At 47.6% G+C, this 27500-nt stretch overlaps 1 protein-coding gene across 1 annotated transcript in view; it reads left to right on the top strand.

Moving 5' to 3' along the window:
• LOC130124785 (laminin subunit alpha-2-like) overlaps positions 1 to 27500 on the top strand; it is a 147317-nt gene that overhangs the window by 105346 nt on the left and 14471 nt on the right. Inside the window, 15 exon segments of the mRNA XM_056294134.1 lie at positions 1024 to 1157; positions 5324 to 5483; positions 5665 to 5789; positions 6170 to 6332; positions 8285 to 8429; positions 8574 to 8712; positions 9602 to 9613; positions 11588 to 11708; positions 13143 to 13298; positions 13857 to 13910; positions 19532 to 19683; positions 19906 to 19949; positions 19952 to 20081; positions 22500 to 22683; positions 25262 to 25342. Of these exon segments, the coding sequence (XP_056150109.1) occupies positions 1024 to 1157; positions 5324 to 5483; positions 5665 to 5789; positions 6170 to 6332; positions 8285 to 8429; positions 8574 to 8712; positions 9602 to 9613; positions 11588 to 11708; positions 13143 to 13298; positions 13857 to 13910; positions 19532 to 19683; positions 19906 to 19949; positions 19952 to 20081; positions 22500 to 22683; positions 25262 to 25342 (1800 nt within the window).

The following is a 27500-nucleotide window of genomic DNA, read 5'->3' as shown; positions in this document are numbered from 1 at the left end:
GAGGAGGACGGACGCAGACCGTTTTCAAGTCTGATTACACTCCCGCTCTCAAATGAACACAAGTCTTACAACATACGCCTCGAAAACAAGCTGTAATTAGTAGTCCCGCCTTGGGCTTGGAGCAGGCCATGTGAATTTAAATGAACAGGACAGGCCAACAGAAAATATTGTGACCGTGCAACAAGTGTGTAGAGGAGACGCTGCCTCGTTTCATCTGGCGCAGCCTGAATGTAATCCGAGCCCGGCGTTTCTCTCCAATCCAGAAGAAGCAGCGTCTCAGACTGACCGGTGAATCCATCTCTCATTGGTCAATCATCACATCCGATGTGATGGTGAAGTTTATGACAGACGTGGCTGAGATAGGTGTTACAAACACACAAATATAACTGGGAACCTGACGTGAACCCAAAACGTATTTGAGAAATATAGGCCAAACCCTCTACCCTATACAGACCCCATGATGGCCTGGCGGCCTGTCCAGGGTGTCTCCCCCGCCTGCCGCCCAATGACTGCTGGGATAAGCGCCAGCATCCTCGCGACCCTGAGAGCAGGATAAGCGATTTGGATAATGGATGGGTGCCAAATCTATTGGGTTTTGGCAGAAGTATCAAGCTCTACCTCAGAGACAACGTCCAGATAATAGAATATGCCCAAATACATGGGAGGCATGTGGTAGTCTGCAGCTGTCCCCGGATCAGCGAAGGGGGTGGAGGAGCGAGCGGGACGGCTCGGGAAGAGTGGGGTAATTGGCCCAATACAATTGTGGAGAAAAAGGAGGGGGGAACAAACTTCACTGTTTGTCCCTTTGAATGACACATCCTTTAATTTCCGTCTCCAGTAATGTTTTTACCATTGCCAGTCTTGCACCCAATTTTCCTGTCTCCTATATCCCTCTCTTCACACCTCTGTCACTCTCTCCTGTTTTCCTCCCCATTCTCACTCCCTTTCTTGGTCTCCGCCTCCCTTTTTCCCTTTCATTTTCTATAACGTTACTCTGTCTTGCCTCCCCCCCCTCTCTCTCAGGTTGATTTCCTAGCCTTAGAGATGCGGAAAGGGAAGGTGAATTTCCTCTGGGATGTGGGTTCGGGTGTAGGGAGAGTCGAATACCCCCACCTTACCATTCACGATGGGAATTGGCACAGGATTGAAGCTTCTCGGTAAGAGACGTCTACACCAACACATGCACGCATGCATGCACACGCACGGAGGCTTTTCTGTGTCACGCACAAGCCGGACTGTGACATTTGTACAGAGGCGTGCATTAAGCCCACATTGAAGACCGACACAGTACGTTCTCTCGTATTGACAAGCACATAGACGGACCGGTGGCATCTTATAATTCACGTTTAAAAGCCGTCATCAGACTTTTTTCAAGTTGGATTGGAGCCCGCAGATATTTGTGGAAAATTCTTCCATTCTTCAGAATGTTATATAAACCTGATATGCAAAGAATCAGCCTAGCGAGGGACATTTTATTTAATTTGGCTTATAACGTCATTAACGTTGCATGCTCATATAATGCAAGACAGTGCACCTAGCAAGCCAGCTGATGGGCTAAATGAACGTTTTTACAGCCTGCAATACTTTCTATAAGTTTAGAGGTGTAGTGAAATGATGAGCTCCTCATCATTTCACTTTCCATTTGGCTAGCTTTTGTCCTCCGTGATCGGTTCAAAGTCATTTTTCTAGGTTGTGGCGTTGCTCCCTCCGTATCAAAGTGAAGTCTCAACAACACATCCCTGAAGGATGGTCACATATTACAGATGCTATGTGGTCAAGGCTTGGCGTTTTCAGTTTTTACCAATTTTCACCGAGAAACACCCAGATTTTTTAAAAGGAGCATATCGGTTTAAACTGATTTTCACCCGGATTTTATGTTTCCACGGGTCCAAAAAGTTGTTCCTGTTTGTGTGAGGTTATTTAACAGTGTCCTCTTGTGGCGAAATTCAGCATGCTGGATGGCTTTTGAAAAATAAAAACCGGAAACGCTGAGCCTTGTATGTGGTGTAGAAATGGGGGAAGGTTCCTTCAAGTGTACCCCACAGTAAACTGGGACGATGATATCCGGGAGAGGTTTAAATCTATTCACTGGACGTCAGTTTGAAGATGCTTCACCATTCATCTGGACAAGGGGTGGAGAAACCTCTCCATGCCCGCGGTGGTGCCACACCTTTGTTTGAAAGAGGTCTTGAGTGGGGACAGTTCTGAACATGACCTCACTCACCCGAGCTACCTCCCCTTTGCCTGAGTTGGACCAGAGAGTGGACCCAGAAATGTCTGGAGTCCACCAGTTTCCTCCCTGTCCTCTCATATTCCCACACCGGTTACGGTCTTTCCGCACTGAAATGCACAGCAGTATTTCGAGTAGGGCTGCACGATTATGGCCAAAATGATAATCACCATTATGTTGAGCAATATTGAGACCACGATTATTTATCAGTTATTCATCGATTTTAGGGACAAAATATATTTTCTTTCAAAATAATTCTCCCGTGTGGTCTTGTGGGAAAAATGACGGTGATTTTAAAATGAATAGTCATTCATTTTAAAATCACCATCGATGTAATGAATTGTCAGGCTCAGGTACGGCTCCGTTGTTCTGTTTGACCATAGGTCAGTGGTAGTCGCAAAGTACTCAACAGCTGTGGCATCCCTGTCTATTTCCCCTCAACGTTTTGCATAAAGCGCAGGTAATGCCACTTTGAAAAGATAATTGTGTAAGGCAGTGTTTCTCAACCGGGGGTCCGCGGACCCCTAGTGGTCCGTGGTGTAATTGCAAGGGGTCCGTGAAAATAAAATATCTTTAAAAAAAAGATCCTATGACATTTATAGAAATAGGATTATTTTACTCAAATGTGACTGATACCTTTATCTACCTAAACTATAAAGGGTAACAGGACTTTTTTCTCTAATTACATCTGTTTCACAAGTGTAATTTATTGTATTTTAATAAGAGATCTCGCTCCCGTTTGCATTGTTAAAAGTTACTGCATAAAAATTCTGTTGTTGCATATATCTGAAAGTTACTGAATACATATTCTGTTTTGTTAACTATATCTAAGTTACAACTGAAAGCTCTTATTTTTGCCCCAAAGAGTGAATAAATGCTATAATGCAATTTAAAATGCGGTTTCTACTGTTTCTATCAAATTGCAACCCCCCTCCCCCAAGATCAGGTGGAGGGGTCCAAAAATACGCAGGGGGGTCCAGGACCCCAAAAAGGTTGAGAACCACTGGTGTAAGGGATCACACATCTATTGTCCGGTGTGTTGGCCATTTTCCTGAGGCCTCCATCGCTCACAGTGTTTATTGGACACGTGTCTTTGGCCAAATGGAACACGATCACATGGGTTATGTCTGTCTTTGGGAGCTGGATGGATACGGTGACGCACTGTACGGGCTTGCTGTTATGGATGTCTGAGTCGACTCTGGACAAGGGCGGGGATTCGGTGAGCTAACTTTAGCAACGTTATTCTTCTTGGGCCTTCGTGCATTCATTGTACTGCAGTCTGTGGTGTTTTTTCAGACGGTTGAAAAGATTAGTTGGGTTGCTTTGTGGCGCACACAAGATTCTATGGCACTCTTTGCATGTGACTTGTTCTTGGTTGACATCACTTGCCCCAAAATCCAAACTATTTCCAAAGAGTTTTGCCCTGCGGACTTCAGCCGCAGCAACCAGAAAATTTCTGCACAGGCTGCCGCTGCGGGGTTGGTGGCGCTTAAAGGGAACAGCTGTGATTGGTCAGGCAGTTAGTTTACAAAGCGCCTGATTTGATATGCAGCGGAGCACGCATTTTAAACATCAATATCGCAGTCGACCATGTTCATTTAATTGTGGGAAGCCAAAATCGCGATTGCAATTAACATTCAATTAATTGTGCGGCCCTAACTTCGAGTGTAAATCAAGAAGGCAAGCCATGTGTGTAACCTTACACCGTAGCCCCTTATGCTCAATGTTCTATTAAAATGTTTTCCGCTCTGTTGAGAGGAAGTGAGTGTGTACACTTATTTTGCCCGCCATGCTGTCCATAAAGGGCTACACATCAGCTGATGAGCAGCCACAGTAGTCGTCACCATTTTCTCTTGTCATTGTCGCTGTCCATCTGTCATTGACTGTAGTTGTGTTACTTCTTCCCTTGGCGCTGTTGTGATTTTTTTTTTAAGTTGTGCATGTATTGTGTTACGGTTTTAAAAATGTTACTCTGATCACAGTGAAGAAAGCAGCACTATTTGGAAGAGACAGAGATTTGGTGGTGCGGGGGTATTTTCTGGTGACAGGTTCTGTTTTTTTCATCAAGTCAAGTCAATTTGATTTGTATAGCCCAATATCACAAATTACAAATTTGCCTCAGTGGGCTTAACAGCAACACAACATCCTGGCCTTAGACCCTCTCGTCGGATAAGGAACAACTCCCTAAAAAAAAAACCTTTAACAGGGAGAAAAAATAGGAAGAAACCTCAGGGAGAGCAACGGAGGAGGGATCTCTCTCCCAAGACGCACAACATGCAATGGATGTTGTGTTTACACAATTTACACAATACAACATTGAAAGAGGATAACAGAATTATAATAGAATTATAAGCTATATGAAGAATATGATGCGCAGGATGCCAAGCAGTGTCCGGACGGCATCGTGATTGCTGTTTTTCATTCAAGTGCCGATAGGGTCTGTGTCTTGCGTAGTGTACCTCTGAAGCAACAGTACCTGCCCCACATTACAGCAGTAACCAACATGGCTGTGCGCTGGCCTGCCTCAGGATGTCGCCTCATTCACACCCTGAAGAAACCAGGGATCTCGCTTGGGAAATCAGGACTTCGCAGTGTCGTCAGCTGTTGCTACATCATTACGCTGATATAATGAAATCCGGAGACCCCCCATTCTTCCCTGTGAATGCCGGGTTTGTGCTGAGTACATATGCCGAAGACACATTCGCACAAGGCAGAGGTCCCAGCTCGTCCATGCATTTTTTTGCCACAGAGATTTCCCAAAGGGGCAAATTCAATTTGCTCCACCGCATTCTGTCCATCTTAAAATTTACTCGCGGAGCCCAAAATGACATACTGCTTTTATTACAAGAATAAATAACACAGGCAACTTTAATTTCACCTCAGAGCACAGAGGTCCTGCCACCCCTGTAGCTTTCAGGACAGGCTTTCCACCATAAATTCTCAGTAGAGGTTGTATAAAGGCTGGCGGTGAGTGCTTCTGCAAGTTCATTTATTCTTTCTTGGCTCTCTTTCTCTCCTTGTTGCTCTCTCACTTTCTCCATCTGTGTCTCATTTCGTCACTTACTCAGCCACCCCGTCTTTTTGTCTCTCCAGTAATGGATTGAATGGTACCATATCAGTCTACCCACTGGAAGGTCCTATGGCTGGGATGATGCCGACCCCTGCCAGTGCCAACTCCCCCTCTGCCTTCACCATCCTGGACGTGGACCAGAACGCCTACCTGTTTGTTGGAGGAATACTGGGCACGGTCAAGGTTTGTGTGTTGTGTGTCTGTCAAGTTGCACTAAACCTCTGAGAGCAATGAATTTAGACTACACGGCTGTATTTACTTTTGTAATTTTTGTTTATCGTTACGGCGGTAACACGGCTCGCTGACAGATGACAGGCGGCTCTTTGTGTATCGTTCTTTTTTTTTCTTTGGGTCTCTGATATAGAAGGCAGATGCGGTGAAGACCACCACATTCACAGGCTGTATGGGGGAGACCTATCTGGATAACAAACCAATTGGATTGTGGAACTACAGAGAGAGACATGGAGACTGCAAGGGATGCGTAGAGAGGTACACACACACACAGTCATGCACGCCAACATACACCTGCAAACATATTCACACCATGACCAAGCGGGCCTAAATACGTCGCTCTACTGTATCTGGAACCAGATTTATTCTTTTATGACAGCAGTCATTTCGCAAGAGTAGACGTTACCTTTTCTCATGTTGGGGATGTCTCAACTTGAGATGAAAACACAAGAAGAAGAGTGAGTGGGTAGGTGTAAATGTCCTCACACCAACCCAGAAGTTAATGACGCCAACCTTGAATTTCTCCTTTTCTCTCAGCCTTCCGATCCGTAAGCAACAGCCGAACTGGTGACTTGGACACGATGTTGATCTAAGTACCGTCGGGTGCTAAATTTGTCCGTCTCGTCTTTCTCCGTCAGTCCCCAGCGTTCAGACAGCGAGGGAACGGTGCAGTTGGACGGAGAGGGCTACTCCGCAGTGGGTCGGCCCACAAGGTGGAACCCCAACATCTCCACCATTACCTTCAAGTTCCGCAGCTTCTCCTCTGACGCCCTGCTCATGTACCTGGCCACCGATGACCTGGTAAGCCCACATGGATCACGAGGACGCACAGTCACAAGCAGAGAAAGATAGAGAGGCACATATACAACAGGTGCTTCGGTGAGCTACACAGTATTCGGTCACGGCCTTTAAGAAGGTTCTTGGACATACTGCGAGGAGCAACGGCTGTAGCCTTGGCTTTGCTAGAAGGGCGTAGAACCTGCTAGGTCTTCGCCTGACATCAGACAGAATTGTCAAGCCGTTTCACTCCCCTTTCCATCTTCGGCCTGACATTGCCCCCGCTCTAACAGCTTTCCGTGGGGGAGGGGGCTTCAATTTTCCCTAACCAGTCACTAGAGACCAACGTATCCGCCTTGCCGGGGTGGAGCGGAGCGGAGTAAAAACACATTAGGATGCCGGGCGATATGGAGAAGACATGCCGTCTGTGTAAAATACATTTAAGAATATTATTCAGGAGCCCAGACATGAAAGAGGGGCCATTAAGTGAATGTTTCCGAGATGTCGGGGTAAATCTCCCAGATCAAAGGGCGCCCGGGTAGTGTAGCGGTCTATTCCATTGCCTACCAACACGGGGGTCGGCGGTTCGAATCCCTGTGTTACCTCCGGCTTGGTCAGGCGTCTCTACAGACACGATTGGCCGTGTCTGTGGGTGGGAAGTCGGATGTGGGTATTTGTCCTGGTCGCTGCACCGGCACCTCCTCTGGTTGGTCAGGGGCGACCCCCGAATCGGCAGAGAGGGGGTGGAGCAGCGACCGGGACGGCTCAAAAAAACAAAACAAAACAAAAACAAAAAAAGAGCAGGGTAATTGGCCAGATACAGTTGGGGAGAAAACGGGGGAAAAAAATCACCCAGATCGACAACAGCGTTAGTCCCACCCGTGGCGCTGATTGGCTGATTGTTAGCCCCCCCCCCCCCCCCCACCCGCAGCGCTCATTGGATAATTGCTTTTTCAACCCAGAAACTGCTGTTTCATGTCATGACGCCAGACCACCAGAATCAGTCAACTCAGTGGAGTGGGCGGATTGCAAGGATGGACCCAGGCAACCTAGGTCTGTCAAAGGGGAACAATCACAGTTTTCAACACTATATATAAAAAATAGTGTTGATATATTATTTTATAGGGATAACACTGCATTAGCAGCAGTAGTAGCTAGCAATCTACTGTGTGTCTCCGAAATGGCACCAAAATGTCCAGAAAAGCCGGTGACATTACTGGCAGACATATCATTATGTGAAAACTACAACCCTTACTTCCTGGTTTGCCGCTTCCTTCAGTGGGTTACATTGAAATGTAATCCCCCCCCCCTTTTTTTTCCCTCCCCAATTGTCACTTGTACCCTTCCGATTACCCCACTCTTCTGAGCCATCCGGGTCTCTGCTCCACCTCCTCTGCCGATCCGGGGAGGGCTGCAGACTACCACATGCCTCCTCCGATACATGTGGAGTCACCAGCCGCTTCTTTTCACCTGACAGTGAGGAGTTTCGCCAGTGGAACGTAGCGCATGGGAGGATCACGCTATCCCCCCCCCCAGTTCCCCCTCCCCCCCAAACAGGTGCCCCAACTGATCAGAGGAGGCGTTAGTGCAGCGATCAGGACACATACCCACATCCGGCTTCCCACCCGCACACACGGCCAATTGTGTCTGTAGGGACGCCCGACCAAGCCGGAGGCAACATGGGGATTCGAACCGGAAATCCCTGTGTTGGTAGGCGACGGGATAGACCGCCACACCACCTGGATACCCCATTGAAATTATAAATTGGCATCACTGGTGGGCACCTCAGCAGCATTTCAGAGACTCCTTAGTATTATGGCTTCTCATGTACCCCCTTACAACACCCACCCACACACACACACGAGAGAGAGAGAGGGGGGGGGTAATGTTGAAACTCATAACTGATGATAAAAATATGCATCAAACCATCTCTCTTTCTCTCTCTTTATCCTCTTTCTCGCTCTTCCTCCCTGCAGAAGGACTTCATGTCTCTGGAGCTGTCAGAAGGAAAGGTGAAGATGACTTTTGATCTCGGTTCAGGAGTTGGCACTGCCACGTCTGCCAGCCGCCACAATGACGGGCGCTGGAAGTCTCTAACCATGACCCGCAACAAGAAGCAAGGTACGCAGGACGGCCACGGTCACGGCGTCGATAGAGGCCTGTTGTTAGTTTAATCTCTCAGACATGCACACGTGCAGCAATACACAGTCAGTTACATACGCCAGCTCCATCCGTCTTCCTGTATATATTTATCCACCTCCGCAGCCACGGTGAACATCGTGGACATTGACAGCAGTGCTGAGGAGAAGATGGTGGCAACGTCTCTGGGCTCTGCCACTGGTCTGAACCTAAAGGAAAACCAGAAGATCTACTTCGGAGGACTCCCTATCATTGGAAACTACAGGTACACACATACGTACGTAACAAACCCAGACCGTGGGTGACAGAGACACACAGGGACACACAGACACAGCGTCGCATGAGCATACACTGTGAAGACTAGTGGTATTTTAACTGTGTGCGTTAGATCTGTTATCAGATATGTGTGTGTGTGTATTTTGTTTTGCATTCCATTACATGCAAGCTACCTCTCAGTACGGTATGTCAGTCATTTAAAACACTTGATATTCTGTCAGTAGTCTGTCTTTCTAACGCCAATTAACTGATCGTATTTGCCTGTCAGTGATGTCTGTCAGCCTGTTGAGGTTTAAAATGTGCTGGTTTGATCCTGGGCGGCATGGTGGCGCAGTGGTTAGCACGGCCGCCTCACAGCAACAAGGTTCCTGGGTTCGAGCCCCGGGGTAGTCCAACTTTGGGGGTCGTCCTCTGTGTGGAGTTTACATGTCCTCCCCGTGTCTGCGTGGGTTTCCTCCGGGGGCTCCGGTTTCCTCCCACAGTCCAAAGACACGTAGGTCAGGTGACTCGGCTGTACTAAATTGTCCCTAGGTGTGAATGTGTCGGCCCAGTGATGGACTGGCGGCCTGTCCAGGGTGTCTCCCCGCCTGCCGCCCAGTGACTGCTGGGATAGGCTCCAGCATCCTCTCAACCCCAGTTGGGATAAGTGGCTTGGATAATGGAAGGATGGATGGTTTGATCCTCATGACACATGGGCCAAACATGCTCTATAAGGAAGACCATCGAAAAACTCACTGACTCGCTGTAACAAATAAAAACCAGCAGTTTATAATAATAATAATAATAATGATAATAATAATGTCGTATCAGTGAGTGTGTGTGTGTGTTTGTCTTGATGTGGCAGCAAGCTAATGCTGTGTTTTTACTTTTGTCTACAGCATGAAAGCCAGGTAAACACCGTTACTGTAAATGTGATGGATTATTCTGTTTTCCATTTTAATGTCACTCTGCCTGAAATCATCCTCTGCATGAGGCCACGCTGATGCCGGACTTTAGTTCACTTTATACGAGTAGATGTGTGTATTTTTTGTGATTTTGACAGGTGTGTGTGTGTGTGGGGGGGGTGGAGTGTCTTGATAGTATGACAACATGTAATGGTGGTTGTTTGAGAGAGAATGAGAGTACTGTGTGTCTGTATATCTGTGTGTGCATTAGTGGTTGCACTGTGTGTGTGTGTGTGTGTGTGTGTGTGTCTCTTTGTCTTGCTGTCAGCTCTGTATCCTGGCTGGCCCAGGCAGCCTAAGGCTCGTGCACATCGCAGCTTGAAATCACTCTTCATCCCCATTAGTCTGAATTTGATGTTTGGCCATGCAACCCAGGATACAGCATCCCAGCTGCATTTTTGTGGCATCTTTAGAGTGAGATATAATTGGGGGAGGGTTTGTAAAGTTTGAAAAGTTGTGACATTAAAAAAAAAACTCGTCTTTCAAAGGTGGGTGAGGGATTTTTCCGACAGACTTTCTCGTTTTTGTCATTCCAGTTGGGAAACAACATTTCCAGTCATACTTTCGGGATGCACCATAATGAAACCTCTTGGCCGATAACAGTAGTGACCTATAAAATCTTTCAACCAGTCTGAAACTGAAACATTTTTTCTCGTTTATTTATATATATTACTGTATTTCCAAATGTATTCCATCATACAAGTTAGGTACGTTCTTCTTTGGATTTATGATTTTAAATACAAATTCAATGACAAAACATGAAGAAGGGGGGAGGAAAAAAAACCTTGTTAGCGTCACTGAACAGTCAGTTCCTTTCAGAAGACATTATTCGGCGTGCGGGTGGCATGGCGGTCTATTCCGTTGCCTACCAACACGGGGGTCTCAGGTTCGAATCCCTGTGTTACCTCTGGCTTGGTCGGGTGTCCCTACAGACATAATTGGCCGTGTCTGTGGGTGGGAAGTCCAATGTGGGTATGTGTCCTGGCCGCTGCACTAGCGCCTCCTCTGGTCAGTCAGGACGCCTGTTTGGGGAGGAGGGGGAACTGGGGGGAATAGCGTGATCTTCCCACGCGCTACGTCCCCCTGGTGAAACTCCTCACTGTCAGGTGAAAAGAACCAGCTGGCGACTCCACGTGTATGGGAGGAGACATGTGGTAGTCTGCAGCCCTCCCCGGATCAGCAGAGTGGGTGGAGCAGCGACCAGGAAGGCTTGGAAGAGTGGGGTAATTGGCCGGATACAATGGGGGGGGGGGATATTATTCCCCAACATTTTCAGAGACTCAGGCCATTGATGGCGGGTGTTCCCGGGTGGTAAATTAACGTTTGTAGCGGAGAACCTCCTGGTGATGCGCCCTCTCTTGATATTTCTGTGGAACAGCTTTCGCAAATAGTTTTCCTCTTGGTGTCCTCAATAGGAACTGTGAGATTACTTCCACACTGCCTAGAATCACACTGAAGTAATCTAAACCGAATGCATGAAGAGCGGAGGAGATCAACAAAAAACACAATCACTCTGAACTCAGTAATAAATAACACTCGGTAAGTGTTTCTGCCTCAGTCGATGGCAGAAAGTGATTATTTTGGCCAATACCAAAACATAGACGTGTATCCCTGGTAAAGGGTTGGTGCCAGTCATCCAAGGTGATCCTTTACCTGTGTGTGTGGGGGGTATGGCTGCATTATTCTATATCTGTGGCAGTATGGACAAACATCAGATCCCGATTGATCCCAGCCAGACACCGCTATGCTTCAGCTCTAGCTAGCTGGATACACCCTGCACCAGCTTCAATCCTATATTGACTCTTTTTTTACAATTGTTCACTGTTACAAATGGTGGATGTGAAGGGGATGCAGATTTTTATTTTGTGTTCACTGTGGCTAAACGATGAGTCTGAATAACCGTTCACACTCCTTTCGTAGGTCTGAGGTTACGCTGAAGCGTTACGCGGGCTGTCTTCGAGACATTGAAATCTCCAGAACCCCGTATAACCTCCTCAGTAGTTCAGATTACACTGGGCTCACCAAAGGCTGTAATGTGGAGGTAAGAATATCTGCGAGGTAATTCATTTCACTGACGTCATACAGGTTGTTGTACTACTTAATGCATGTGTGTGTGTGTGTCTTTGTGTGCGTGTGAGAAAGAGAGAAGAGTGATTGTTTGAATATGTGGGTGGAAAATGCCTACATAGTATGGATAGGACTTTAACAGGATTTTGAAGTGTCTGGAACCATCAGCCTGTTCCTCTAGTTTGTTTCCAATCCTAAACATTAGTCTCTCTTACTAGTTTCTCTTCTCTCACCACATGCATCTTTTTTCTTTTTTTAGTCCTTCAGCAGATGACACAGGCTTTACCTAGGGCGTGAAAGAGAAAGACAGGGGGGTTGCTCATCTGAAGACCTTAAGTCAACACTGTCATTATTTGCAGTTTCAACTTCTTTTTTATACTTACACAATTATTTAGCAATCTGTCTCCCCTTGTACCACACAACTGAGATAACTATAATATAGACACATTATACACACATTATAATTGAATTGTATTCATTTACATGAATTTGTGAGCCTATACGACCGACATGATAAATCAAAGCATGTTTGAAAGTAGGTAAAGGTCCAGGGTTGAGCAAGTGTGGAGTGAAGTCAGGTCTATTCAGCAATTCTTGATTCTCCCTTTTAACCTATGTCTGTTTTGTCATTAACCTGTTATGTCTGGTTTTGTCATTAACCTGTTATGTCTGGTTTTGTCATTAACCTGTTATGTGTGTTTTTCATTAACCTGTTGTGTCTGTTTTTACATTAACCCGTTGTGTCTGTTTTTGTCATTAACCTGTTATGTCTGTTTTTGTCATTAACCTGTTATGTCTGTTTTTACATTAACATTTTATGTCTGTTTTTTTACATTAACCTGTTATGTCTGATTTTGTCATTAACCTGTTATGTCTGTTTTTACATTAACCTTTTATGTCTGTTTTTTTACATTAACCTGTTATGTCTGTTTTTGTCATTAACCTTTTATGTCTGTTTTTTTTACATTAACCTGTTATGTCTGTTTTTTACATTAACCTTTTATGTCTGTTTTTGTCATTAACCTGTTATGTCTGTTTGTGCGTGCGTGTGTGTGTTTGTGCGTGCGTGCATGTGTGTGTGTGTGTGAGTGAGACTGCAGGTCCTTATGAAATAAAGGAAGCCTTTGCTGATTATGTCTGTGTGTGTGTGTGTGTGTGTGTGTGTGTGTGTGTGTGTGTGTGTGTGAAGTTTTCTGTTATTGTGTAGGTAAAACCTTGGTTAAGGTCTGTCTCAGCCTGATGAAATCAAGTCTGACCACGTACTACTTTTCACATTTTACCGTTGCTATATTTCCATTTCACGGCAACAATAAGACAAGGAGACATTTTTAAAACACTGAAAAAGGTTTTGGCAGTAACACAATAACAAATGAGTACACTTGTGTGATGTCTTTTGCCTCTTTGATAGAACCTCCACACCGTCAGCTTCTCAAAGCCTGGTTATTTAGAGTTAGCCGGCTTGTCGTTAGCCATCGGCACAGAGATCAGCCTGTCGTTCAGCACCCTGGAGGACACAGGGACCATCTTACTAGCGGTCGGCAGCGCCTCGGCACTGAGCCAGCAGGTGAGCTTTAACCTGAAACTTCATCTTTGTTCACCATGCTGACTGGTACCGAACTACCATTTTCATGTTATTTCACGTTTTTATTATCATTTCTGGACTGTGTCTAGAAAATCGCATGCAGATTTGTTTTGTGAGTTGTGCAGAGATTTCTAGACACGTCGAAACCTCAGTTTTCCACTTTGCCTGTGATTTCTCAGATGTTCTTGTAATACACAATAACAAATCCAGCTAAGAAAGGTTTCAAGGGGGAAAAAAATGATCCGGCCAAATAATTGGGCAAGGAAAATGAAAAAAAAAAAGAGGAAGTAGTTTCCTATGTCTGTGAATGTTCTCATTCGTCCAGGTCATGGTTATCCAAAGGAATTGAAGCAAGTGCAACTGGACTTGGTATATATACTTGGTATATATACCATATATACCAAGTCCAGTTGCACTTGCTTCAATTCCTTTGGATAAGCATTAAGTAGTTTCCTACTTTGGTTGTTGCATTGTTGTTGTTTCATATTGTTGTTTTATGATGTTTATTGTTGGATTTCCTTCGATCTCTTTGCACCCCAGGCCCAGAGCACTAATCGGTTTAGCCCCAAGAGAAGACGCAGACAGTCAGGAGAAGTGGGTTAAACTCTCACTCACGCACACACACACACACACACACACACACACACACACACACACACACACACACACACACACACACACACACACACACACCTTAAATGAATGAAGTTTCCATAAGTGCATAATGAGATTTGAATTTATTGGCAACCAGGTTGATTGGATTGTCTTTAGGCCAACACACACACACACACACACACACACACACACACACACACACACACACACACACACACACACACACACACACACACTAGAGTCTATGCTTTCTCTGCAGGATCTAGCTATCTATCTATCTATTGATCCATCCGTCCGTCTGTCCATCTATCTATCTCTCCGTCTATCTGTCTGTCTGTCTGTCTGTCTATCCATCTGTCTGTCTGCCTGCCTGCCTGTCTGTCTGTCTGTCTAACTTATCAGTCTATCTCCTCTGCCAAATCCATCTATCTGGCTGTCTGTCTTTCCATCTTGGTCGGTGTTTGTCTGTGTACCTATCTGTTTAGCCCTAGCTTGTATTCAGAAGAGCAGCTTGCTATCTTAGCTGTGCACACAAAAACACAAACATGGACACACACACACACACACACACACACAAATGCACGCACACGCACGCACGAGGATGCACACACCCTCTCCCTAAGTGAATGAAGTTTCCATAAGTGCATATTAATGAGATTTGTGTTTGTTGAACTAGGGTGACTGGATTGTCTTTAAGCCAAAACACACACACACAACACCTGTGGGCATGAACACATATACACACACACACACACACACACACAGACACACACACAGGGTGGCTGATAAAGAAAAGATTACTGTGCACACAGAGATCATGTGTGTGTGTGTGTCATTAGATCTGGGTCTGTCAATATAAGCTGAGTGACTTGCTCACATGAATACATGATTGTTATTGTTTGTGGCTGTGTGTTTTAAATCATCTAGCTGTGTGTGTGTGCGTGTGTGTGTGCGTGTGTGTGTGTGTGTGTGTGTGTGTGTGTGTTTGAGCACGAGAGAGAGAGTGTTTGCATAATAGAGAGAGGACAGAGGGTTACTTCTAGCCTATCCATCATCACTGATTGTAGGGCGCATGAATCTATTTATACTAACTATGCTGGCAGGCAGGGTGTGTGTGTCTGTGTGTGTCTGTGTGCCTTTGTGAGTGCCTTTGTGTAGAGAGACAGGTTAAACGAGGTTAAAAACACCATCAACTCAACTTGGCCCTGACCAATGGATATGCTAGAGAGGGATGGAGAGATAGAGAGAGAGAGATGGAGGGAGAGAGAGATGGGAGGCAGATGGGGGGGGGGGGATACAGAGAAGATTGTGATAGAAGGGAAGACAACCGGGAGACGGAGTGAGATAAGTGTGGCATTTAGGTATAAGTGGTGGGAGGGGGGTAGAAAAGAGAGAATGAGGGGAAGAGGGGTGTGTTAGAAGAGGGAAGGGAAGGGTGTTGAAAAGAGACTGAAAAAGGTAAAGGTAGAGAGCCAGAGGAGATGAGAGAGAAGGACAAAAAGAGAGTAGAGACAATGATTGAAAGACGGGGAGAACGAGAGGAACGTGGGGAAGAAAGAGGAGAAGGAAGAGAGGGGGGGGAAAAGGCATGAAGAATAGAAGATGTGATAGATAGTGAAGGAGAAATGGAGGAGAAACGTAGAGGATTCAAGGATCAAAAGAGCTAAGATGGAAAGGAGTGAGGCAGAGCTAAAAAGAGGAGAGAGGGATGAGCATCAACAGACTGATGGAGTGAGTGAAGGGACGAGAGGGTTTAGTCAGGAGGAGAGAGGGACGACAGACTGGGAGAGGGAGGAGGGTGACTTGTTTGAGTTGGAGAGGCTGAGGTATCAAACATTACGGTACCATGAACAACAGAGCAGCATGGCGTCGAAAATGGGCTGGAGAATTTCCCGACGACGAGAGGTTTCAGCGTAGCGAAGGCCTCGGACATCACCTCGCTCCCGCCATGGCAACAGCGGCTCCCTCTGGTCCATGTTTAAAGACCGCGACACACACACGGGGGCAACATCCATCCATCCATCATCCAAACCACTTATCCTGCTCTCGGGGTCGCGAGATGCTGGTGCCTGTCCCAGCAGTCATTGGGCGGCAGGCGGGGAGACGCCCAGGACAGGCCGCCAGGCCATCACAGGGCCGACACATTCACACCCAGGGACAATGTAGTACGGCCGAGTCACCTGACCTACATGTCTTTGGACTGTGGGAGGAAACCGGAGCACCCGGAGGAAACCCACGCAGACACGGGGAGAACATGCAAACTCCACACAGAGGACGACCCCCCCAAGGTCGGACCACCCCGGGGCTCGAACCCAGGACCTTCTTGGTGTGAGGCGACCATGCTAAGCACTTCACCGCTGTGCCCGGAGGCAACATGCTGCAACAAAACAGATAGGTTACGGGGCCAACAATTCTGGCCTTTAATGAGAATTTGGTTCATTACAGCCCGCTAAAATCCCACAGGCTCGTCCCAGCCTGTGCTGAGAAGACCTGGAACACTACATCATACCAGCACAGCAGAGAACCCACAGGACCCTGGTTACAACTGGGGTATGTGACGCTTTTGGCCTTTGCACAGTGAGAGCCTTTTACATCAGTGTGTGTCCTACTAGGTAGGTGAAGGGTACAGCCAACTCTACATCACTTCCTGCGTACCACTTTACAGTTCAGGAATCGGAAATGTCGTTTCCCCCCATCCCACGGCGGTGCGACACAAAGACAGAAACACATCCAAACTACAAGAACACACATATCCAACATATCCACAACAGCAAAAAAAATTACTGTCCAAGAGAGCGAACGCCGGCCAGGATGACTGTCAGAACTGCCGGTCTGCATGGGCTAGCAGTTAGCTTAGCCTGCCCCGCTTCCACGTCCTGTCAGACCGCCCTCGGTGTTTCCTCCTCGGGCGCAGCTCCAGGCAGGCCAGGCTCCCCCATCCGATCCAATGCCAGCTATCTTAGCCAGACACCTTCAACACACCTCCCCGCATGCCACACGACAACACCAAAAATATGGTCAAGGCTAAGCGAGGCTGCCGGACCGCCCTCGGTGTTATCGGAACTGCCGGTCTGCATGGGCTAGCAGTTAGCTTAGCCTGCCCCGCTTCCACGTCCTGCCAGACTGGCTTCAGTGTTTCTACCTCGGGTGCAGCTCCAGGCAGGGCCGTGGTCCCTGGGCCCACAGGACGCAGCTGGCCAGGCCCTCCCAGCCAATCCAGCACCAGCTCTCCCAGCCACCAAACAAAGACACAAACTTAGACGTGGACAAACACACTGCATGGACGGTACTGGGTGAGGCCACGGCAAACGTGAATTCACGCCGCCGTCTTCCCACACCGGAAGCGGAAGAGTCTTGTCTAGGAAGAGTCTTGTCTTACAGTTGTCTTGTTTTATGATTTTACTCTCCTTTGGCAGCAGAAACAGCCCGACGCGCAAGAGTCAACCTTGCTAACACAATGTCAAACTAGCAAAACTATACCATTTGATTTAAAACATTTTTTTTGGATTACATTTCAATTATTTCTTTAAAGAGAACCCGTTATGAAGCAGTGTTGACACATTAGTTAATAGCTAACAGATCATGTCGGTGTTTAAAATGAGCGCTTCGCCATGATCACCTTAATGAGTGGGTTTGCTGCCGAGGCCGGGGACACATAGGGAGCGTCATGGAAGCAAAACTTCAGTAATAACCATACATTTTTTAAATTGGACTTCAGAAAGGATTAGGGAGGTTGGAGGAGAAGGGTGTGTGTGTGTGGTGTGTGTGTGTGTGTGCGTGCCCATAGATACTCGCGTGTCAGTGCTTGCATACATATACCGAATTGTGCGCCATGCTATGTGTGTAGCTTTGTACTCGTGTCTCCGTTGTGTTTCCTTGCATATGTCCGTGTTCTTATATTTGTGTGGAAGTGTCGGTCTGTTGAAGTGTATTTGTCTTTCTGTGTGTGTGTGTGTGTGTGTGTGTGTGTGGCCACACGCGTGTCTGTGTGACAGAGCAGAGAAAGGCATGTTGTAGCTACATCTCAGTTCAATTTGTCCCCGACCTCAAATTGAAATTCCATTTTCAGGTGGTAAATTGTCTCCCACTTCGCCCTCTGGCACACAGTGAATTAAAATTCAAATTAGCCTGACCCTGCACCGCTGCTCTCCAGCACCCCCTCTCTCTCCCCTCCTCTGTGTCTCTCACCCCGGCTCGCTCCACCTCACTCTCTGCCCTCTCATCTCGCTCCCCTATTATCCTCTCTCCTCCTCTCATCTCTTGTTATCCTCTCCCCCCTCCTCCCCCACTCCCTAGTCCACTTCTCTCCCACCCCGTCCCCACTCCCCAGTACACTTCTTTCCTACCCCGTCCTCCGCCCCCTAGTCCACTTCTCTCCTACCCCGTCCCCACTCCCTAGTCCACTTCTCTCCTCTCTCCTCCCCCACTCCCTAGTCCACTTCTCTCCTCCGTCCCCCCGACTCCCTAGTCCACTTCTCTCGTCCCTCATCCCCGACCCCCTAGTCCACTTCTCTCCTCCCTCCTCCCCCACTCCCTAGTCCACTTCTCTCCTACCCCGTCCCCACTCCCTAGTCCACTTCTCTCCTCTCTCCTCCCCCACTCCCTAGTCCACTTCTCTCCTCCCTCCCCCCCACTCCCTAGTCCACTTCTCTCCTACCCTGTCCCCACTCCCTAATCCACTTCTCTCCTCCCTTCCCCCCACTCCCTAGTCCACTTCTACCCCCCCACTCCCTAGTCCACTTATCTCCTACCCTGCCCCCACTCCCTAGTCCACTTCTCTCCTCCCTCATCCCCCACCCCCTAGTCCACTTCTCTCCTCCCTCCCCCCCACTCCCTAGTCGACTTCTCTCCTACCTCATCCCCCACTCCCTAGTCCACTTCTCTCCTCCCTCCTCCATCTCTCTCACACCGGCTCGCTCCACCTCACTCTCTGCCCTCTCATCTCGCTCTCCTATTATCCTCTCTCCTCCTCTCATCTCTTGTTATCCTCTCCTCCCTCCTCCCCCACTCCCTAGTCCACTTCTCTCCTACCCCGTCCCCCTACTTTCTCTTGGTGAGACCCCACATCTTTCACACAAGTCCCTCCACTATCCTCTTATCTACCTCAACCCACAATTTATGTCTCCTCTCTTTAGTTCTCTTTCCCGGTAGCTGGTCTCCTCCTCTTCCACCTCCTTTCCTTCCTTCTCCTTGTCAAATCATTCACGAGATGCCATTTTCATTTCACAGCTGTGCTTTGGTCATTTTGTTTCTGTACAGGTTCGATTTTTGTGTTCTCTTACGTCTGAGGGTCAGAAGTGGAGATCTGATCCATCTTTTATTTGTTTATCCGTTGCATTTCTGTCCAATCGTCCAACCGTTGAATGCCTTCTCTGGTACTCCAGACCCAATCTGTGGCAAATATAGTCGTTGAATGACCTTTTCTGAGGTTGTGGTGTGAACTCGAGATCTGAAAGTCCTTCTTTCCATCCACCTGTCAAATGTCCTCCTCTTATTTATCTTTCTCAGCATGAGCTCCTATGGAGGTACTTGTTTGTATATATGCCGTCATACTCGTCTGCCAATGCACTCATCACATAATCTGTCTCTGTCCCCTGCAGCCTTACCTGTCCGTCATGCTGAGTAAGGGCTCTCTGGAGGTCTTGGTGTTTACCGGCAGTCATAGTCCACGTCGTGTCCTCAGAAGACCTGACCAAGGCATACTGCATGATGGGAGAGAGCACTCTTTACGCATAGAGAGACTGGCGGGCAGGTTTGTTGGACTGTTTGTGCTTGCTCTTATCTGAACACATACACGGTGGGGGGGGGCTGTGCACCGTAAATGGGCATGGAGGTCGTCTTTTGTGGGTTATAGCTCTACGTTCATAATGTCATTTTTTAGGGACTCGGTTTCTTCTTAAGCTACATGTAAAGTGTGTCTTGCATTTTTGTTTCATGTGTGTGTGTGTGTGCACGTATGTATTTGTGTTTCCAGAGCCTTCGCCGTGCAGGTAGACGAAGAGGCAAAGAGGGAGGCGGGGCTCCCAATGATCAGCCAATGAGCTTACAGCGTCTGTTCCTCGGCGGTATTCCCTCTGAGGTCGAGCAGAGTTCCAACAGAGCCAACATTCCTTTCCAAGGATGCATATGGAACCTCATGGTCAACGCCGTGTACGTAATCCCTCCTCCCCCTCAGAGGTGTACATACAGGAGAAGCTCCTGCATGTGGAAAGCTAACTTAAGTAGGTGTTAGCTCAACTGTTGAAGCAGTGAGTTGAAATGGATTCCCCGAAGATCTCCATTTGCACCTGAATATCAGATACTGCACATTGGCACCACAGCATGGACATCTCCCTCTCTTCTTTTGTTTCCCGTTCAGATTGTCATTGCACGCATCAGTTAGACGGTGAGCACCACAAAAGCACCACAGTGAGGAAGATGAAGGACGGCATGGGGAGTTGGGTTCAGATTGGATAGGATGAGGAGGCACATTTAGGATCTAACAGGCGGTTATGCGATCCAATAGGCTGCTTTTTCATATTATTGTCGAAGAGACAACTCATTACACAAGATCACGGGTAGAAAGAACAGTTGACTTTACACAGCCTGCGCTGCAGGTAAGAAGCCGGCAGGGGTACGAGTTACAAGAGGAGGAAGGAGCGGGGGATTAAGATGAGAGAGCAGAGGATGTGTGAAAAAGGGCATTCCATGTGGGACTTAGTGGACTAAGCTCATTATAAAGTGTTTTTTTTTCACATCTAGGTACTCAGTCACACTAGTTACTGCCTTACTGCCTTACGTTGTGTTCATTTAACACTAGTGAGGCCACACGGTATAATAGTGTAAGGCTGTAGTGAGTGTAGACATCCGGACTACGATGCTAAATACTCTCTGAGCACAGAACAGGGTGCAGCAGCCCGACTCTTCATGTGTTGAAGTATTTGAATGTAAGAAAATGGATTTTTTTAAAGCATTGGTATTTCTATATTCAGTATCTGCTGTGTTGTAACAGTGGGCTCTAGTTGGCCCCGAGTGTACCTGTCCAATTACCCGACTCTTCCGAGCCATCCCGATCACTGCTCCAACCCCTCTACCGAACCGGGGAGGGCTGTGGACTACCACATGCCTCCTCCGATACATGTGGAGTTGCCAGCACAGTGAGGAGTTTCGCCAGGGGGACGTAGCGCGTGGGAGGATCACGCTATTCCCCCCAGTTCCCCCCCTCCCCCCTGAGCAGGTGCTCCGACAGACCAGAGGAGACGCTACGGTAGCGACCAGGACACATACCCACATCCGGCTTCCCACCCGCAGGCACGCCCAGTTGTGTCTGTAGGGACACCCGACCAAGCCGGAGGTAACACGGGGATTCGAACCGGCGATCCCCATGTTGGTAGGCAACGGAATAGACCGCCACGCCCTCTAGTTGGCCTTTTTGACATCTCAGCAGTAAATAAAGAGTTAGAGCTGGTCTTTCAAAGCTCAAGTATTTGGCGGTGAGCTGAACTTGGGGTAGGGTTACCGTTGTCATCTCGGTGTCAGTTCACGTTATAAAGATTGGATCTAAAAAGGTGTTTGTAACCCGTACTCCCTGTGTGTTCATACGCCATTGAAACACCGTGCCATGTGTCTCCTCTGTCCACAAAACTCTCACTATACGTCTTGGATGTCTCGTACATTGTTTCTATACATATTGTGATTTTATGGCATTCAGGCTATGTTGAATTGTGAGCACGCTAGGGGCCAAATCATCTCCAGACCTGAGCTTGAAAGTCTGATAATGACTGGCTCCTCTTCAGCCATTTGCAAAGCTGGCGTGTCTGTTCTGCAGTTCTGCATACACTGCATTTCAACTAAGGCGACTAGATGGCAATGTTTAGCACCAACCGTAGAAACTGAACGGACATAGAACCGTGGTAATTTGAGGAGTTCAAAAGAAAATGGCGATTGTTGTTAGCTGTTATGGTGCCAACACACGTCAGTGGGCCGTTCATACTACTCCACTGCTCGTTTGGTCAGTACTGCAAAACTGCAAAACCTCACTTCAAACAGACAAAAAAGTCCGTGACGTGCCGCCAGTCGGTTTTTATGGAAGTTAGCCCGCTACGACGGTCACGGTTCTTTGCAGTGGCAGCGGTTCGTGTAAAAATGGCCGCTGCTCTGACCATCCTGCCATGTTGATTTGACTGGGAATGTTCGTTCTTCTCACTCAGTTTCTGTGCTACCACCATTTAAATGCTACTTATACACTGAAGCGACTTTTTTCCTCATAGCAATGCAATTTTTTTTTCTGAGTGCGAATTGTGTCTGAGAAATACGGTAACTTAACGCTTGCAGGATCAGTGATGAAGAAGAAGATGATGATGATAAATCCAGTGTCTGTCTCAGCAGCAGCAGCAGCAGTAATTGAGCTGTCTAATGTCATAAACATAGTCCTAGCTCCATACCGTCTTCTCTCTTCTTTTGATGTGTGTTTGTACAGCGCTGTCTTGTCGCCCTCTCCCTTCCCCATCGCGCCACCAGAGACCACATCTGGACTCTCCTGGCTGACACTGTATATTTAACTGCCTGTCTGCCTGTCTGTGCCCCCAGGCTGTCAGATTTCTCCCAGCCCGTATCCTTTGAGAACGCCGACATCGGTCAATGCCCCAACCTGGCCCCCCCTCCGCCTCCCCCCATCCTGCCACTGGAGCCTGAGAAGGAGGAGGAGGAGGAATCTAAACCCGAGCCCCCGCTAACCCCGGCCCCTGTCTCACCACCTCTAGGGGTTCCTACAGTAAGTAGCATGTATTAACATCCGCCAATAAACACACACTTCACACACACACACGTACGCATGCACACACACACAGAGTTGAATTTACCACTGACGAACAAACACCGCTAGACACACACACGTATCGCTTACAAGGATCCCTCAGTAGATGATAAAACAAAACAATAAAGGAACCACAGGAATAAATGACTTATTCTTAAGACACAGGATGGTGATTCCTACCTGAACCACACCTGTCAGGTAAACAGACACACGCAAAAGTACTTAAAACATTTTATTCTCTTTCTCACTCGCTCTCATACACACACACACACACACACACACACACACACACACACACACAGTGTTCGTGTGTGATGAAGTGCAGCCATGGCCTCACTGTGTTAGCTTAGCGCTTCATCACACAGTAGTTCTACAGCCCATTAACTCTGCTTTATAGTCCCTCTCGCCTTGAGCCACTACGCTACGCCTCTGACAGGCTATCATAGAGTCCTGAACCAGAGAGCTAGCTGTGCATGCTAGTTTATGTTTTACTGTGTGTGCGCTTAGCAGCCGAAGCGCTCCTGGGTTAGCGTTTAGGCACTCCACAAAAAAAGCTTGACAGGCGGTTAGTCCTTCACATTATCCCTTCAGCCCTAGAGGTGGGCGAGCGGTGGCCCTGCAGCAGCCACTGGTTAGCGGTTAGGTGTTAAAATACACCTGTTTATCATGAGGCACAGCGCCACAGCGCTACACCACCTTTGCTATAGGTCTCTGCTGAAGGGTATTAGCAATGTGTTGATCCCTCAGACTAGCAGATGGCAGGTGTATTAGCCATACAGTACTCCTAGTGCTAGGCCAGTGGGCGATGTTCGAGGCTACATGAGCTGTTTTGTCAGTTACGGTACCTAACCTGTATGCCACGCCGTAGAACTGGCGTTCATCATGGATAATGGATGTGCAGCGCTGCTGTGATCTGTTTTACTGTAAGAGAGATGGGGTACCCTCCAGAATAAGATACACCTTCGTACAGCCGGGGTACAGGGGGGGTTGCAACCGGAAGATGGGGGTAGCAACAGGGGGTCGCCCATTTAGCAGCCGTGTTGCATAGCTGTACTTTTCCACCTCTGTGACTGTGAACGCTTAATGAATCCTGCGCGGCATTGAACCACTAAACCTGTTGTGCGGTTATTAAACGTTTTATAGAGCTGTTGTCACATAATTCAGTAACGGTTAAAACTGACTTTGATTTGGGGTCATAAAATTCCAACCGGCCAGGGACGCTGCCGTTTTTTTTATTACATCAGATCTGCCACACAAAATGCAAATGAGGGTGGCATGAAGTAGCAGTGTTTGGAGTTGTTGTGCGCTATGGAAAGCAAGCTGCGGCGTTTCGCATACCAGGAATAAACCTTGTTTTCAGAAGCTCGGTAATGTCACGCTGCCTGGCTGACCTTTGTGTGCCGCCGCCGCCGCCGCCTGTCCTGTCGGAGTTTACTGGACTTGCCTTTGCCTCCAAACAGCAGCAGCCGAGTTTGTGGTAGTGGACATGACCGCCTGTCGTCTTTATTGCTCCAGTAAAGAAAAAAAAAACACCATCACAACATGAATCCAACCTGACAGAAAACAGCCGTCTTACTATTGCTTGTTTTTCCTTATCCCCGTCCTCCTGTCACAACCCTTGACTCTGATTGGTCAAAAACCGTTTAGCAGTGTTGAGCCCTCACTGGACGTCTAAGGGAAGTTGTTTTAGTGTACGGTTTTGCATGTTGTGTTGTAAATTAACGTTCCCTCATATCCCTCAGTCACAACATGCAATATATGGGAACGTAGTAAAACATGCTAACAGTTCTGATACTGACAATATGGAGAGGGCGTCCGCGTGGCGTAGCGGTCTATTCCGTTGCCTACCAACACGGGGATCGCCGGTTCGAATCCCCGTGTTACCTCTGACTTGGTCGGGCGTCCCTACAGACACAATTGGCCGTGTCTGTGGGTAGGAAGCCAGATGCAGGTATGTGTCCTGGTCGCTGCACTAGCGCCTCCTCTGGTCGGTGGGGGCACCTGTTCAATGGGGGGGGGGACTGGGGGGAATAGCGTGATCCTCCCACATGCTACGTCCCCCTGGCGAAACTCCTCACTGTCAGGTGAAAAGAAGCAGCTGGTGACTCCACATGTATGGGAGGAGGCATGTGGTAGTCTGCAGCCCTCCCCAGATCGGCAGAGGGGGTGGAGCAGCGACCGGGACGGCTCGGAAGAGTGGGGTGATTGGACGGATACAACTGGGGAGAAAAAGGGGGTGAAAAAAAATCAAAAAGAAAAAAATATTGTACGCTAGGATTGTCTCTCACTTTGTTAACCTCATTGACCTCATGACATCACTGTCTGTCCAGTCCTGGAGGGGCTGTGTTGTGTGTGTGTGTGTGTGTGTTGTGTGTGTGTGTGTGTGTGTGTGTGTGTGTGTGTGTGTGTGTGTGTGTGTGTGTGTGTGTGTGTGTGTGTGTGTGTGTGTGCGTGAGTGTGTGAGACATATTGTCCTCACTAATGGCTGTGTAGCCGTCACTAACCCTGCACCCTTCCCCTGAATGGTGGCCTGTAGGAAGCTGCTCCCCCTGCCATCCCCACTCTGCCCACTGCTGTAGCCCCTCCCACCACTACCCTGGAGTCTGGCATAGACACGGTACACACACACACACACACACACACACACACACACACACACACACACACACCAGTATATCATACAGATACTGTCTCATAATTAGCGTGTCATTGATTAGTGACTCCGGAGTCACTTGTGTGTCCTTTGTGACACTGCTGACTCACATAAAAACAGACTCACAATTTGATGTTAGACTGTTAACAACTCACGTGCAGAGCAGAGTCACTCCTTCAGGCCTGACAGGTTCTTCTGGTGTGACCGCAGGTAATGTCTCTAACTACACTACAGTCCAGTCCAGTCCAGTACAGTACAGTAGTGTACTGTCACAACCTGGTCTTTAATCATTGTTATTATTACATCATGTTAACCCAGTGTGGTTACTCTAAACAAACTATACAACTGTAAGAATACTTATCTGGCAGAGCTCAGACACATCGGTGTCATTTGGATAGCAAAGTCTTACCAAATTGGGCGTCCGGGGTGGCGTAGCGGTCTATTCCGTTGCCTACCAACACGGTGATCGCCGGTTCGAATCCCCGTGTTACCTCCGACTTGGTCGGGCATCCCTACAGACACAGCCGGCCGTGTCTGTGGGAGGGAAGCCGGATGTGGGTGTGTGTCCCGGTTGCTGCACTAGCGCCTCCTCTGGTCGGTTGGGGTGTCTGTTCAGGGGGGATGGGGAACTGGGGGGAATAGCGTGCTCCTCGCATGCGCTACGTCCCCCTGGTGAAACTCCTCACTGTCAGGTGAAAAGAAGCGGCTGGTGACTCCACATGTATGGGAGGAGGCACGTGGTAGTCTGCAGCCCTCCCCAGATCGGCAGAGGGGGTGGAGCAGCGACCGGGACGGCTCGGAAGGGTGGGGTAATTGTCCGGATACAACTGGGGAGAAAAAGGGGGGGAATCCAAAAAAACAAAATAAAACTGAAATGTCTTCAGTGTTACGACTATCAATAGTTACTTTCAATACAAAAACCGGTAACACTTTCTATGAAGCTTGCATCTATAACGCCCTATAAGTGTCTGTAACGCCCTATAAGCGTCCATAATGCCCTATAAGTGTCTGTAACGCCCTATAAGCCTCCATAACGCCCTATAAGTGTCTGTAACGCCCTATAAGTGTCTGTAACGCCCTATAAGCCTCCATAACGCCCTATAAGTGTCTGTAACGCCCTATAAGCCTCCATAACGCCCTATAAGTGTCTATAACGCCCTATAAGTGTCTATAATGCCCTATAAGCGTCCATAACGCCCTATAAGTGTCTATAACGCCCTATAAGTGTCCATAACGCCCTATAAGTGTCTATAACGCCCTATAAGTGTAGCTATAAGTCATTGTGAGATTCATTATAGCCATGTATACACCCTCACAACACCTCATAACCACCTTTATGATACATTGTGTCAATTTAAATCGGATTTATGCATTATAAATGTCATCATTAGCCTGTTTATCTGTCAGATGTCATAATGCATCATAGCCAACTTGTTTTGCTGAAGTTTTGCAGAGATGCATAATGACACTTCAGTACTATTTCACAGTCTTCAGCCGTAGCCGTTAGTCGTTGTTACACACATTATAGGAAAATATGGGCGTTATAAATGCAACAGATGCTTATAGGGCGTTATAGATGTTTATAGGGCGTTATAGAAGCAAGCTTCATAGCAAGTGTTACCAAAAAACCTGTTTCACAACAGACGCTGAGACGCGATTCACTGATGCTCTCTACATTCATACATGGAACAGCTTAATGCACAGTAAAGATGTTTGACTTCTGATGGTTTTCACTGGAGGTTATGAGCATATATATATACACACACACACACACACACACATACATACATACATACATACATGTATATATATATATATATATGTATATGTGTGTGTGTGTGTGTGTGTGTGCTTGAAGGCATGTCTGAGTGGTACACTAGAAAGACACTGACTGTAATGTTAACAGGCAACTTGTACCGTACACACATATGCACTTTCTTTTTCCCCGACTCACACTCCCTCACTCACACACACACACTCACACACACACACTCACACACACACACACACAGAGACACACTCCAGAAGACTACAACTTCAACTGCTATTTGAGTGACCTCCAACCAAAGGCAGGCCAATTTGAATGGAGGACCGTCTCCCCATTGTTAGCTTAATGGAAAGA

The sequence above is a fragment of the Lampris incognitus genome, chromosome 15 (genome assembly GCF_029633865.1).
Source record: "Lampris incognitus isolate fLamInc1 chromosome 15, fLamInc1.hap2, whole genome shotgun sequence".
NCBI classification, from domain to species: domain Eukaryota; kingdom Metazoa; phylum Chordata; class Actinopteri; order Lampriformes; family Lampridae; genus Lampris; species Lampris incognitus.
Note: the sequence above shows the minus strand (reverse complement) of the source record. Positions and strands in the feature narration are given on the sequence as shown.